Source organism: Coloeus monedula, assembly GCF_965178545.1.
Source record: "Coloeus monedula genome assembly, chromosome: 24".
NCBI classification, from domain to species: Eukaryota; Metazoa; Chordata; class Aves; order Passeriformes; family Corvidae; genus Coloeus; species Coloeus monedula.
This window is the reverse complement of record NC_138804.1, coordinates 3925648-3941154: the sequence shown is the minus strand read 5'-3', so window position 1 is coordinate 3941154 and position 15507 is coordinate 3925648. Positions and strand designations below refer to the sequence as shown.

At 48.9% G+C, this 15507-nt stretch overlaps 1 protein-coding gene across 7 annotated transcripts; it reads left to right on the top strand.

Annotated features, from left to right (window-relative positions):
• Positions 1-327: 327 nt before the first annotated feature.
• On the top strand, positions 328-15365 carry INPP5B (inositol polyphosphate-5-phosphatase B). 7 transcript variants are annotated; one of them, XR_014227075.1, is made up of 22 exons: positions 328-539; positions 833-912; positions 1307-1404; positions 1780-1809; positions 2285-2395; positions 5222-5315; positions 6680-6850; positions 7557-7658; positions 8056-8170; positions 8781-8897; positions 9214-9401; positions 9932-10043; positions 10205-10314; positions 11186-11321; positions 11825-11935; positions 12569-12731; positions 12875-13110; positions 13301-13414; positions 13768-13838; positions 14146-14327; positions 14569-14680; positions 14978-15014. XR_014227075.1 is itself a non-coding variant. In XM_082296807.1 (22 exons), exons 1-22 carry the CDS (start codon positions 483-485, stop codon positions 15097-15099), a joined length of 2592 nt encoding a protein of 863 aa, XP_082152933.1. In that variant the 5' UTR covers positions 328-482; the 3' UTR covers positions 15100-15365. The 7 variants fall into 7 exon arrangements, 6 of the variants coding, with proteins under 6 accessions (XP_082152933.1, XP_082152935.1, XP_082152938.1 ...); XM_082296807.1 differs by having other exon boundaries at positions 13768-13852; positions 14200-14327; positions 14978-15365; XM_082296809.1 differs by lacking the exons at positions 328-539; positions 833-912; positions 1307-1404; positions 1780-1809; positions 2285-2395 and adding exons at positions 2714-2779; positions 4280-4403; positions 4500-4555 and having other exon boundaries at positions 13768-13852; positions 14200-14327; positions 14978-15365.
• Positions 15366-15507: the final 142 nt, after the last annotated feature.

Genomic DNA, 15507 nt, shown 5'->3' with positions numbered 1-15507 from the left:
AAAAAAAAATTTCAAGGTGCTACTGAAAGTAAGAGCATCTCGCGATTTTCCATGGAAATTAACCTTTCCCATGTCTGCCAACCCGAGAGGTTCCTCCTCTCCGTCTCCCTTTCCTTCCGGGAAGGGCCGACCGGAGGCGCGGGGTTCGGCCGCAGGAGTTGCCGCCGGGTAGGGCCGTGCCGTGCCTCCCCCGTCGTTCGCATCCCACCGTGCAGCATCCTCTCGGCTGCCGTCCCTCCCGGGCGCGACCGTTCCCGCCCGTGGTTCCTGTGGCGGCCCCGTTATTTCCGGCGGCTCCGTGCCCGTCCCGCGGCCGGAGCGGAGCGATAACGGAGCGGCAGCGGGGGCGGCCCTGGTGGGGGGAGCAGCCGCCGTCGCGTTGCATCGTGTCGCGACAGCCGCCCAGAGCGCGCAGCCGCTGCCGGGGGAGCCGCTGGGTGCCGGCCCCGGGGAGCGCCGTCCGGCGCGCTGCCGGGGCGGAGATGGACCAGTCGGTCGCCATCCAGGAGAGCCTAGCGAGGGGGGCGACCTGCCGGATCGTATCCTTTGATCGGCCCCGGTGGCGCGGAGCCGTGCGGGGTGGCGGGGCCCCTCTCCCCGCTCCCGCCCGTCCCCGCGGTGCCGCCGCGCTCCCGCCGGTCCGTCCCCGTCCCCTCCGATTTGTTCCCGATGCTCCCTCCCGTTGTCCCCGCCGCGCTTCCTCCGCTCCGTCCCCGCTCCCTCCGGTTTGTCCCTGCCCCTCCCCCCCTCTCCTTCCCGCCGATCTTCGCTCCGTCCGCTCTGTCCCCGCTCCCTGCCGCTTGTCCCACCGTTCCTTAACCCGCAGCCGCAGGCGGTGCAGGGCCTGCTGGCGTCGGGGGAGAGTGTGGAGAGCCGGCTGCTGGGCCTGGTGGAGTGCCGCGGGCAGCACGCGTGGGTGCCGGACGGGAGCGCGGGGCGGGCGGGGAGAGCATCTGAGGGAACTCTCCGGGTCTCTCACGAGCCTCGACAGCCGCCTGAGACCCCCCTCCCATCACCAGGGTGCAGTCTTGTAGGGCAGCAGTTTGAGGGCATGGTGCCTTGATGTTATGGGTGGTCAGTGAGAAGCCCCAGGCCCATGAGCTGCTCTGCTCTGCCAGTAATGTGAACACATTATTTAAGCGATGGGGTGAGCAGGTGGGTGGGCACGTGGCTGAGGAGTTACTTTGGGATTTGCATGAGGCTGTGCTAGCAGGTGCTGCTGGGTGGGATGGGGTCTGTGCTTGTCTGTCTACAGACATGCCAGAACTGAGGAGGCTTTACCTCCAAGTCTTCTCTGTGCTTGCAGGATCTATGTGTACACTCACCGGCGGATGGCCATCACAGCTGAGGATGTCTCACTGGAGAGAGTGATCCCCATCAGCGATGGGTTTGCAGTGGAAGAAGGTACTGACACACTGTGGTGGCTCAGCGGCCAGTTCCAAAGAATGGGATGAAGGGGTTTGGAGTCCATATTTTGCTGTTCTACTTCCTGAAAATTGCAATCTATTCTGCCTTCACATTTTTTCTTCAGTTTGTTATCCTTGGTGAAACTTGTGCATCACACGGCATCTCTGGCAGGGCCCTGTGAGGACCAGAGTACCTATGTCCCATCAGGCCCCAGCCACAGCCCCTGCCCAGCAGGTTTGTTCTGCCTGCCTCTGTTCCTGCAAGGAACGTTTGGAGTTTGGAGAAGTTGCTGAGCTCACTAACCTCAAAGTATCAGCGTAGTCTGCAAATCTGTTGCTTAGCTTTCAACTGAACTTTGTCTTACTTTTGCAGTTGTACTTGACAGTGACCTTCATGTCATTGGTGAGTTCTGGGGTTGCTTTAGTGCCTGCATTACAGGTGCTCTGGGCCCTGTGCCAGCTGCACACAGTGGGGCAGGAGTGGAGGGCTCTTGGTCTGGGGGAGTTGACTGGGGAGGGGTTGTGCCCTGTGGCTCCTGGGGCAGTTGCCATGCTGTTGGCCATTGTTAGTTGGTGCTAATGAGCATCATCACCCCCATTCAACCAAGGGAACTAATTTTTCATATGCCTTTCAACTGCTGCTGGAAGATTAATTATTGTCACTGAACAAGCAGAATAAAAATTTTCATAAATTATGATTTTTATATTTTAAGTGGCATTCTCATGTAAAATTTTGGAAAGGAACATGGTAAGAAGGCATGGCAAGATGTTGCCAAAGGCTGAGTGCATGCACACACCCATCGTTGTAGAATGAAGAAACGCTGAGTTTGTGAAGGCTTGTCACGACCCACAGGAGCTCTTTCTCCCGATGTCCTCAGGCTCTGACGTGACTGTCCAGATCAGCTCAGCAGACGATCGACTGACAGTGCAGCTGCCCTTCGGCTCCCACACACGCACGTTCCTGCAGGAGGTCAGCAGGTGCAGCCCAGGTACGAGCTCCATGCGTGCGGATGTGACTGTGCACGTACGGGTCTGGCCGGGCAGGTGTTGCGACTGTTCGTCTCTCCTGCGTGTGGAAGAGCAGCGTTGACCTCTCTCTGCTGAAACTCGCTCAGCACTGTCGTGGGTCGCGATTCCCCGTCGTCAGGCAGCTCGGCAGCGATGGTCGGTGTTTTGGGGGGCAGAGGCGGATGCTCTGTGCCGCAGGCAGCGGCTGTTCTGCGGGCCCGAGGCCGAACGGGCGCGGGGCTGCGGCGCTGCGGCTCCCGGGGGCGGGCCGGGGCGGGCCCGGGCGGGCCCTGGGGCCGGGCTGGGGCCGGGGCGGCCGTGGCGCCGAGCTGCGGCGATGTCCGCGGGCGGGCGGGCCCGCCGAGGTGAGCGTGGGGACCCGCCGGGGCGGGCGGGGGGACCGTGCTGCCCGGCCGGCGTCTGTCCCGGGAAGTGAGGCCGGGGCTGGGGCGGGGCTGACCGCCCGCCCGGCGCTCCCGGAGCTCCGCGGCGCGGCGGCGGGCGGGAGGGAGGCGGAGGGGCAGCTCCGTCGCGGCTCCGGCTGCTCCGGCGGCGCTTCGGGGCCGCTCCGTCGCGGGCAGCGGGCGCGGAGCTGCTGCCGGGCGCTGGCTGCCGGGACTCCGGCGGCTTTGCCGCCCGGTGCTCACCCCGTGCGCCCGGGTCGCCTCTGCCGGGCAGGCCGCGCTCTCCCGGCGCCTCCTCCGCGGGTGGGCGCGGGCTGCACCGGCCCCGCCGCTCCCGGTGCTTGGTGGCGTTTCCCGCTTTGAAGAGCGCGCGTGTGAGAAGATTCAGGGCTACAGCAGTTCCTGGAAGTCAGTGTGGGATTCAAAACCTGAATGTTGGCATTTTGCTGTACCCTGCTGCGTTTAGGCTGGGCTGCTCTCATTGCATGAAGGCTAATTTAATTCTCCCCTTTGGACGCTAAGCATGAATCCTGTTTTATCCAGGAGATATGATACATTTTCCTGCTGTAGAACAATACTATAATGTCACTGCACATTTTTAACATTAATGCCTTTATTACTGCTTGAATATCATTTAACTACAAATCCTGTGCAATTGAGACCTCCTGTAATCTCTGCATGTTCCTCTGTATTTCTGTGCTCAGTTCAATTATTGAACAAGGTCATTATTCCACTTCAGAGTGTTACCATATAGATTCCTCTGACTACAGAAATCTGTGGCTAGATATAAATTTATCTAAAGAAAACAGCCCTCTTCCAAAGCTAATCTCTTTCTTAGGATGTTGCTACCTAAAGCTGATTTCCGCCCACGAGGCTAAAATGCATGATGTGATGTATAACTCCGATCTTTGGATCATGTAGCAGTTGTGTCAGCAGCAGGCTCACATGTCTTTCCATTCTGCAATAATGCCTTCTGCATACTGGCGAGTGGCATGGACCCATGTGGGTAATACAGCCTGGGAATCTGCTCTTGGCACAAAAGTAACCAGTGTCCACTGAGGTGAAGATTCAGGTTGGTTCCTGTCACTCACTCTCAAGGGGATGTTGCATGGCTGTTATCGGGAGAGCTTGCAGAGGTCCAAGGAGTAGTAATTGAGTAATGCCCATGGAGAAACTGCTGTGTCCCAGGTCCCCAGGCCCATACTTCCCAGTGCATCTCTGTGTGCTCCTGGTCAATTCTGCTTGACTTGAGCTGTGTGATCTGCAGTGAGGTTTCAGTCACATGCTCTTCTGCATCCAGGCACTGATAAATCCTCTTACACAGTCTATTCTCAGAGGGCTCTTGGGCAGAAGAGGTTTTCCAGGCTGAGAATTTGGCCACTTCTTGCCAGCTGGTTTGCATCCCAAGGGCCGGGTGAACTACTGCAAGTTCTATTTCTGTTTTGCGCTCTTGTTCTGCAGAATGTTCTGTGACAGCAATAACATCTTAATTTTTTCTGGGCTGTGTTCACTGAAGAAGAAGCTCAGCTGAATGCCTAGAAACCAACAATCTTAACAATTTCTACATCATCATTAGATTTGTGTGGTAAGGAGCATGATTTTAAGATTGCTGGTTTTGCATCTTAAACACAGAGACCTTCCCTGGAATCCTCTTTTTTAACTGTTATTTTGCAACTTGTAGGAGCAGAATATTGTAACTGAAACAAAATGCTGAAAGACTGGTCAAATTTTGCTAAGGTAGTGTGATGTGTTTAGTGTTACTCCTGTGGTTAGTTCAATTTGTGTGGTAGCAGCCCTGTTATTCTTTTAGGAGTGTGCAGTTTGCATTGAGGCAGGTGTTTCTGCTGAGGTTCAGTGGGTCCGTGGTGTGACTCTGTACGGCCCTTGAGGTGTCTCGAGGGGGGAGACACCTGTGCCTTGCTGGGTATTTACATATAGGTAGAAACCCTTTAAATGCTACTGTGCGGTTTGTTTGTTTCCCCTTTTTTCCCCTTTGTTTGTACTTCCTGTCTTGCTTCAGAAAGGAAAAATCTGCTATTAACATACATTTTTCAGATTCCTGGGATAAAGCCCTGGATTTTGTGCTGCTAAGTCCTGCTTCAGCTTAGCTGTAAAGGAGAGCCAGCAGCAAGTGCTCCCACAGCAGACAGTGGTTCTGCTGCTCTCTGTGGCTCCTGTTATTTCTTCCTCTGCAGGGGAAGCTGCATCATCACAGAACAGTTGGGTCAGAGTAAGCTAAATCTGTCAGATAGCTGAAAGAGAGACTGTGGGATACTTTGTTTTTCCACACAAATCTAAATTATTTTCTGCCCACAGATTTTTGCCAGTGTTTACATAAGCATGTTGATAAATTGAAGAACACTTTGTGGTTAAAGTGAAACTTTTTTTTTTTTTTTTTTTCAGAAGCGGTTGGCTCTGAAGGTGTCAAACAAAATGGAAGAAAAGCTGCAGTCAGTCAGAGCTGCAGCCACGACAGCAGTGATAGAAGCGCTCCCAGGTACAGCGTCTCTGTCGTGTTCAGGTTTGGTGCTGCAGCTGAAGTGAGCTGTGCACATCAGCAACTCCTTGTGGAAGGTCAAGTGAGGAGTAAAAGTGGTGGCCACATTTCTGTGCTGGTTTAGCTGTGCCTCCCTCCTCACAGGGTCTCGGTATAGTGACAGTAAACACAGAGACCACCAGCCTTCTGGATCCTGGGTGATTGTGTAAGGATAGAATGCACTGGGTTTGGCAAATGGTTGGTGCTTTGATGTCTAGAGAAAGAATCAGAATGTACAGAGAGCTCTTTGAGCTTCTTGGTGATATGGGTTTTTCTGGTGATGTGGGTTTCCTGGACACTGAGGGGAAGGGAAGGGAGTGTCCCTGGTGCCAGTGGGTGAGCTCTGCACTCACCTGCTGCAGCAATCCTGTGGCCATGTTAGCAGTTCCATCTGCTGGTGGCCGTGGTGGGTCAGTGCACAGAGGTGAGGGGGTCAGAGCAGAAGCTGGCAACTTTTTGAGATGAGAATCTGCAGGTTCTAGTTAAGAGAGAAAAAAGTTCAGCATAAGCATGCTGTCAAAACGTTAGTGGACATTTCATTCCACTCCCTCAGAGACAATATTGTCAGTCCCCTGTTTGGGCATATTTTGGCTGTTTAGTGGGATGGGACCTGCTAGCACTGTTTATTTTGAATTCAGAGAGCTTTGGCTTACAGCCACTGTCTCATAGATACACTCTTAAAATGTTACAGTTTCATTTTCCAGTTCCCAGGACTTTGTGGACCCTGATGCATATAATTCAGAGTCTGTCCATGTGCTGTCCTTGGCGCTGGTATGCAGGTTGCTGACCTTAAATTTATACCATCCAATTGCTGGTGGGAATTCCCAAGCTGTGGCATTATTCCTTTGCAAAAGGAGTTTGCAGAGCCAGGAGACACAAAGTAAAACCACCTCTACCTCCACCCACTCTGGGCAGAGCTGGAAGATTTCCACCAGAAGGCTTTACAAACAAACACAGTTCTTCATTTTCTGGCTGAGGTCAGAAGGGCTGAGCAGAGGCAGAGGGAGATGAGATTTCCCTCTCCTTGCTCCAGTAAGCAGGGAAGATGTACAGGTTTTGTTTCATTTTCCAGGTGTGAGTAAGGCCTGCTCTGTGTCAACAGGCTGCAGCAAGCATTTGTTGTTTCAGTTAGTTAAACTGGTTTTGTCTGGAGATTTCAACCCTGCTAAGAAATGCTCTTTTCAGTCTTCTTGGCTTATCCCAAATGTTATCTGTCTTTAGTGAACAGACAGAAAAATTTGAATTAAGGCCTCAGTGGCAGAAATGTGCTAGTTAGGGTGTGGGGATAGCCTGGGCTTCATCTGCAGTTTTGCTTTAATTTGCAGGCAAAACAAACTCAAGCCTGAAGTGAGAACTGAACAGGTTCGGGCCTCCCATGTCATGGCTTCGAACAAGGCCTCAATCTTATCAGAACCAAAGTTTGGACTAAGAGATACTATCATTAAATCTCAGCTTGTACAAATGGAGGACTCCTACACACACATCCGGAGCTACAGGTAATGATCGTTCCTGAGAAGAACTTACTTTTGTGGGTTGGAACTTAGCATAGACTGTCAGAATAACTCATCTATTCCATCCTGTGTCCCCACAAACAGGAATTTCTGTAGAAAAGTATGATCCATACTTTCCAGAATAGTTTTCCTTCCACGTTTAGGCATGAGCAGAGCAGAATTTCATTCATGTCTCTATCAAGACTTGCCTCATGGTTCTTGTGGAGGAAATGGCCTTTTGGAAATCACTTTTTTCTGTGCTTATTTGTGTCTGGAAATGCATCAGCTCTGCACACTCCAGCCTTCTCCCTCTCTATTTTTGTCCACTGCTTATCCATGTAGTTGTTCCAATAAGCTCGTAAGAAAGAGCTTGAGTGAAATATATAATTAGGACCGAAACTTTACTGTGTTTGAAATTGTTTTATGCATTTCATTCTGTGAATTTATAATTTCAAACTGCTACTGCACAGATACCGTCTTATTTTTATTATTTCTTTAATACTTTGTGTATAACAATGTGTCCTTCTGTAAAAATGTGTCTGTAAAGGTGCAGCTGTAGCTAAATCATTTTAGGGACTTAAACTTTGTCATGTTTCTTAATTTTCCCTGGCAACAGGTTAGTTATATGGAACATTATTTACCTGGTTAATAGCAGTGCTATTTCCTGGGCTCTGCAGTTTGCAGCTCTGGGATTCTGTCACTGTCTTTGCAGGGTTTTTGTCGGGACATACAATGTGAATGGTCAGTCGCCCATGGAGAGCCTCCAGCCTTGGCTGAGGTGTGATGCTGACCCTCCTGACATTTACTGCGTGGGGTGAGTGTCTATCCCTGGCCCATCCTCACAAATCTGGACTGTGCTGGTGGATCTGTCCCACAGAGGAGTTCAGCCAGGACACCACAGGAATGTTGACACTGCTGTAGTGCATTGCATGGCTCCGGGGTGGGTGTGTCCACAGCTGGTAAGGGCTGGTGGTCTGGTAGCGTTTGGCCTCTCAGAGTTACAAAATCCTTAAAGCCATTTGATGTAATAATGACAGTAGTTTAGCTTTACATTTAACGTACATCTACAATCAATATAACTGAATTTGAGTTTTCAGGTATAAATTTAGTGAGTATAAGCTGATTTAGTGAGTATAAGCTGATTCAGTTCTTCAGGGGTTGGACAGTTATAAACAAATGCATGCATCCATGGGTTCCTTTCTCTAACACAGTTTCCAGGAGCTTGATCTGACTAAAGAAGCCTTCTTTTTCAATGACACACCGAAGGAAGAAGAATGGTTTAAAGCTGTAACTGATAGTCTTCACCCAGATGCCAAATATGCAAAGGTAAATGTGGCTTTTGGGGAGGTTTGAGTGTGGAGTAATTTTACTCTTGGGCCTCTTTTCCCTCTGCTTTCTCTTGTTGTCAATGACTGTGTCTTCCAGAGGCTCTGCATGTTCTATAGGTAGTGTTTCTGTGCAGGGTGCTGAGGCAGGGGCAGGATGGGAAACAGAGCCAGGCTTCCCCACTCAAAGGGAGCTTCTGCTGTCCTTGGGAAGGAGAATAGGAAATTTTGTACCTTCTTCCATGCCTGCCTACGATGCATGGGGGAATGAATTGTGAAGGTATTTTGTTAGGAATACTGCTTATGTTTTAGCTCCTGCTCTACAGGTCTGCTTCATCTCTTGTCTCTGCTGTTGAAGGGAAGCTCCTTCCATGGGCTTATGCATGTGCTGTGGCTCTTGCTTTGGGCTTCAACTTCCTTTACTGATGTTGCTCCCAGCTCCTTCCTGGGCTGTGCTGCTGAGGGCCTGTGCACTGTGAGCCCTGCTGATGCACTGGATGATCTTGAAACTTTCTTTTTGGTGACCCATGTTATGGATAGGGGGCAATGTGCCTTCTCTCAGCAAAACTTCTTCCATTACAGCATTGAATGGACCAGGGTCTGTTTTTCAGGTGAAACTTGTGCGTCTGGTGGGGATCATGCTCCTGTTGTATGTGAAGGCAGACCTTGCTTTGAACATCTCTGAGGTAGAAGCTGAGACTGTGGGAACTGGAATCATGGGGAGGATGGTAAGAATGGTAACTGCATGAGAAGGGGTGAGATTTGGAAGAGCCCCTCTCCGTGGATGCAACGGTTATTCCTCCAGCTAAGGCTGTGGCTGCCTCTAGAAGCAGATAGTCCTATCCCCATGCCAGCTCAGGGCACTGCAAGAGGGACTGCCAGGTGCTTGCTAATGTTCAATGCAGTAATCACTAATTAGGATTTTCAGCCTATTCCTTCCTCTGGAATAAACAGTCTGTCTCAAAGTCTTCTGGCTTGTCCAGTGCTAGTAACTCATCTGCAGTGTAGAAGCTTCTGACCAATGTCTTTGTCTTTATCTTTCAGGGTAACAAAGGTGGTGTTGCCATCAGGTTTAAATTCCATAACACCAGCATGTGCATTGTGAATTCTCACCTCGCAGCTCACACGGAGGAATATGAGCGGAGGAACCAGGACTTCAAAGACATCTGCTCTCGGATGCAGTTCTGCCAGTCGGATCCAAATTTGCCCCCTCTCACTATTGGCAAACACGAGTATGCTTCCCATCTGGCTGTGGGAATTATGGCATGTGCAAGGGAGCACCTTGTGAATGTGCCAGGGGACGAGGAGGGGGGCTCAGTGGCATAACATCAGCTGGAAGAGCTGGAAATGCTTTACCTGGTTTGGACACGGCTCACCCACATAGTTCTGACAGGTTGCTTGTCGCCTTATGCTCTCCCAAGCCTTGTTTTATTCTCAAGCCTGGAGTGGGAATGGGGCAGGAATAAGCACTGACTTCCCCAGCTGTGGAATTCAGTCACCATGGAATAATAACAGCGCCAGTTATTAAGAGATAGTGACAAACATGCAGAACAGTGATTAATAACATCAGGAATAGAAACGGTAGCTTCTCTTTCAAGTTTTCACTCTTGTTATTCCTGATAAGAGCAGCTATGGCTGCTCTCATCAGAGGGGTTGTGATGGGGAGAGCCCCAGAGCTGCATAGTGGAGCTGCTGCCCACGGCCAGCTGCACCCTGGGGCAGCTTCAGGCCTCTGCACATTCTGGTGTATGTTCTCTTTCAGTGTGATCCTATGGCTGGGGGACCTCAATTATCGGCTGGAGGAACTGGATGTGGCAAAAGTGAAGCAGCTTGTAGAGGAGAAAGCATTTCTAGAGCTTTGCCAGTATGACCAGGTACTGATGTCTCACCTACCTGCACATGGTGTTAAGGCTGCTTGGTACAAACCACACAACTCCTTGGCCTTTTCTGTGCTCAATGTCTCCTTTTTACTCCATATGGAAATTGTGCTTGAGCTTCTCTAAAATTAAAGTTTTCATCTTTTCTTCTTTTGTAGCTGAAGAGGCAAATGAAGGCAAATGCAGCCTTTGAAGGCTTCACAGAGGGAGAGATCTCTTTCCAGCCAACATACAAGTATGATGCTGGCTGTGATGACTGGGACACAAGGTACAGTGATTGTCTCAGATGTGATGCTACAAATGGCTGGTGTTATCACTGAGGGAAGTAAAAACAAGGCTAAAAAAAATTGCAGGTCTAATGGCTGTAAATAGGAACAGTTCTGAGATTATTTCTGGTTGTCTCCCTTCGCTCCAAAATTCATCTCCTGTTTTTGTCTATTTACGTTGTTTTTCTCCCACAACTATTTGTCAGATATTCCCAATATTTTTTTCCCAGTAATAATCCTATTAGGTTTCCTCTTAGAGGTGTACAAAGTTAATTAATCCTTTTAGCCAGTTTAATTCTCTTTTGTCTGGTTTGTTGGTTTTTTTCCCAAGCAAAATTTTTAGGATCTCATTTTTGCTGATCTCTCCTGTACCTGTTCAGGTGAGACCAGTCAGGGTTGACATGGAGTCAGCTGTGCTGTTCTTCAAAAGCCTACGAGAACCATCTTTCTTGTAATGCTCTATACACAGAGCAGCTCCTCTAGTCTTAGCAAACCAGGAACTTCAGTTGCAAGTGCAGAAATTCAATCTGTGCAGCTGTCAGTGAAAACAATAAATGCAAACTTTAAATGTAGAGCCTGAGTTTTTATTTTTCATGGCTCTTATGGTCAAAAATACCTGAGTATTGCTTTGTATGTTAATTGTATCTTGCACCTTTGAAGAAGTAGGAAGTAAAGTGTGCACTGGAGATACCTTATAGTAGAAACTCAAGCTTTTTATATCTATGTAAAGAAACTGTTAAAAACACACTTTGATAGAGAATGAGCTCCAGGCCATGGCAGGAAACCCTGATCTCTGGGCAAGCAGTGTTCTGCCCCGCGTTGTTACTGCACTTGAACTGTGCCTGGAAACGGTGATTTTTCCCTCTGTTTTAGTGAGAAGTGTCGTGTTCCAGCGTGGTGTGATCGAATACTCTGGAAAGGGCAGAACATTGCCCAGCTGAGCTATCGCAGCCACATGGCTCTGAAGCTCAGTGACCACAAGCCAGTGAGCTCTGTGTTTGATATTGGGGTAAGTATGTCAATGCTGGATGAAGTAACTCTGCTGACCTCATCCCCTGGGTGCTGATTTCTCTCTCCTGCTTTTATGGCATTTGCAGAAAACAATGGCTTGAAAGGTGGGCTGGATCATATATGGAGATGGGATTGTTGATCATAGTAAGCAAGGGTTGTGTAAATGATACTGCAGTTAAGATGGACGAGGCCTGAGTATCTGTTGGTGTTCTTTGGGAACACAGTAGTGTGTTGTCAAACTTCTGATTTTTTCTGAGGGGAAAAAATAAAAGGTTAATCTAGTACTGACTGAGTGACTCTTGCTGGTTATGGCAAGGTCCTTTACTGTTGGATCACGAAAAGATCTTGGAGATTAGTGCTCCAAGCAGCTCTGCCCATTCCCTGTGTTGTATACTCCAGTGTGCTGCTAAAATCAAATTACTTCCCATGTTTCCAGCTGTGTTCCAGCTGTTCTGCAGAGGCACAACAAATGCTAGCTGTTGCAGTGTGTGTCCTTTTCAGGTGAAGGTTGTGAATGAGGAGCTCTATCGAAAAGCCTTTGAGGAAATAGTCCGCTCCCTGGATAAGCTGGAGAATGCCAACATTCCCTCGGTGACACTGTCCTGCAGAGAGGTAGGGCATGGTCATGTGCCAGCACTCCCTGAAGGAACTGAGAAACCCTAGACCCCAGCAGTAGAAGATGGATTCTAGGCCCTGGGGTCTGGTTCCAAAAAGTAGAATATTTTGACTTTCAGCTGCTCTCTGTTTACAAGCCCCGGGAATCTTTGTTCCTGTTTAGATGCCAGTGAATTCCATTCACAGTCCAAGGCTGAAACACAGGGTGTGTCATTCCCTGAGGTGGGAAGAGAGAAAGTAAAAAGGTGGTTTGTGACCCTTGCTCTGACTTGTGCTTTCAAACATAGAATGTAAAATCATAAGGATCTGGAGAAGGTCACAAACCCGTGTTTGCTTTGTGTGTTGGGACTATAAAGATAAGCCTGGGAGACACTTGAGGCTACAGCTATCTTGTTCTCGATTTTATTGTAATTATTTGAGGGGAGCATTTGTTTTAAAGGGCCCACTGATGCAAAGGACTTCGGCATTCAGAGTAAGCAAGTGTGATCCTATGCAGTCCTGGAAGAGATGGGATGTGGGAGCAAGGAGTTAATCTAGTTGTCTTGCTGCTTAATAATTAAACCATAGGACAGGAATTGCTGCTCAGCAAGGTGGAATCGGCTGATGATGTTGACTGATATTTGTTTCTAGATCCATTTCAAGGATGTTAAATACATGCAGCTGCACGTAGAGAGGTTTACAATCCGCAATGGCCAAGTGCCCTGCCAGTTCGAATTTATCAGCAAACCAGATGAGGAAACCTACTGCAAGGAGTGGCTGACTGCTAATCCCAGTAAGGGCTTCTTGCTCTCAGGTGAGCTCCTCCTTGTTTGTCTCATGTTAATATTGTCCCCTTCTGGCTTAGTTTCCTCTACACTTCTGAGAGTGCTGTGCCTGTTTGCAGGCTGTTGGTTTAATACTGGTTGTAACTGAGTCTGGTTTTTTGTCATCTGGCAGATGCTGAGATCACAGTTGAGCTGGAGGTGTTTGTTAATAAATCAACAGCTACTCGCTTAAACTCTGGAGAGGAAAAACTTGAAGATATCTTAGTCTTACATCTTGTCAGAGGGAAAGATTACTTTCTCTCCGTAACAGGCAACTATTTGCCAAGTTGCTTTGGGTCTCCCATCCATACACTGTGTTACATGAGGGAACCAATCCAGGACATGTCAGCAGAATCCATTCGGAAACTTGTGAGTTACAGACAAGATTCCCTTCCAAACACACAAGAGCATTAAAACTAGATGCTAAGGCCTGTCTATTTTTATTAAAAAGTCTCAGTTCTCAGGTATAAGCTTTGTGAAGTATTTTTGCCGAGTTGAATAAGAACTTGGCTAGCTACATTTTGTTTGTCTCCTTCCTGCCCACACTGCCCTCCCTCAGACCCTGATGCCAGTAGACATGAGTGATGATCCTGCCCAAGATGAAAAGCCTACAGACATCCCAAAAGAGCTGTGGATGATGGTGGATCACTTGAATCGCAACGCTTCCCAGCAGGTTGGCACTGGATACACAGAATGAGATGTTTGCATTAGGTTAAGTTTTGAAGAAGATACTGGTAATACCAATCACTGCGAGCTGAGTGTGTTCGGTCAAAGGCCATGAGAGATAAGTGATCCTGATGCCCCAGGCTGTAGTGTTTGGTGCTGGTGACTATGTGTCCAGGCATCAGCAGTGTCCTCCTGCACTGCTCTCACTGCAGTGCCACAGCTTTCCTAGAGCTGTTTGTGCTGAAACTTGGGTGATAACCACCAATTTGGAAAGATTTTCCAGGCAGATTATAAGGACGTTGTTCTATTTACTCAAAATTCTTCTATTTTCCTTGGACTGATAAAGGCTTGTCTTTGCAGGAGGACCTGTTTCAGCAGCCAGGCCTCAGATCCGAATTTGAGCAAATCCGAGACTGTTTGGACAAGGGAATGTATGATACTTTCCGTATCCTTTTAGACTGATGTCCAGGAGGGCTCACTATGCCAGAGTGACCAAAATTGAGAGAGGTTTTTAAGTTGCTGTCTCTCCTCCTGGGGTAACTGAGCTCTGCATTTCCTCGTGGCTTCGAGCCATTGCTCCGAAAGCCTCTGTTGAGTCCTGGCAATGTCAGTGAGTTACACGAGTGTCTGACTGCCAACAGCAACAGCTTGTCTGGAGGCCAGGGGATTAACCCAAAGCTGTGAGCTGTAGACAGAATTCTGGGACACCTAACCAAAAGTTCATTCATTTTTCGGCAGAAATAGGACCAGCCTAGATCGTGCTGTGCTCTTCCTTAACCATGTTTGGATCAGTGGGCAGCAACCACTCAGTGGCAGAGGCCCTGCTGCTCTTCCTGGAGAGCCTGCCCGAGCCTGTCATCTGCTGCAGATTCTACAGCTCCTGTCTGGAGAGTGCCAGCAACTATGGGCTGAGCTGTCAGGTATTGCTGGCTTCCCTGAGGGACCAGCTCCAATTCCAGAGGGAGAGGAGGCAAACTGTCCTCTGCTAAACCCAGTCACTGGGTTTTGCTCTCAGTAACTTAATCATCTGTTAATAGAAAGGATCTGGAACTGGTGCTTCTGGGTTATGAAGAACTGTTGGCACCTGCAGACAGGGGAGCAGGTGCAGCTGGAAGCCACTGCTGTGTCTGCAATATAAATGTTGGCATTTTCCCTCCTCAGATTATCTCTGACCTACCAGTGTGCCATAAAAATGTATTTGAATATCTGATGGCATTTCTACGAGAACTACTGAAGAATTCAGGGAAAAACCATTTGGATGTGAATATTCTTGGTAAGGCAAGCAAAATAACCCTCTATTCAGGGGGCTGCACAGTTCGGGCAATAAAACACTTAATACCCGAGTGCAGTCATGGCTTGTACTGCTTTGAACCTTTTATTTTAAGTGAATAGTACATAGAAAAGCAGGAGCCTGGGAAAGTGACCCAGAGCTATGGGGATCATCAGCATTATTCTACCTCATTCCAAAACCAGGCACCCTTCCCTGGGATTGGGGTTGGTGGAATGCCCCGTGATATCCTGCTGCTACCACTGGGCTCTCACTGTGTGTCTGTGTGGCTTTTCCCTGCAGCCAGTGTATTTGGTGGCTTGTTACTCCGACCTCCTCCTGGACATCCCACGCCTGACATAGCTGAGAAGAGGAAAGCTCAGCAATTTATCCATCAGTTCCTTGTGAGAGATGATTTACCATGAATATCAGATGCATTTAGTCTGACTTTTAGACATTGAATTACTGTAAAAATATTTTTTGTACATTATACTGGCACTTTTTTTGATATCACAATATTTTATACAATCTATTGCTTTTGAAGGCAGAGATCAGGCATTTTGACACCTGATTACGCTGTAAAGTATATGAAGTTTCTCAATACGCTGTATGTAGACAAGTAAAAAATATGAAAGCTGATATTTACACTATATTTTATTTAACTTGCTAAAAAACCTGAGAATGTTTAAGTTCCTGCTCTTTAAATAAAAACATCTGGAGCCTTTTCCCGGCCTCTGCCCGGTGTCGGTGGCGGCCGTCAGTCGCGTGCGGCCGCACGGGGGCGCTGTGCTCCGCCTCCTCCCGTGAGCTCCCGCGGCGGGCGCGGTGCTCCC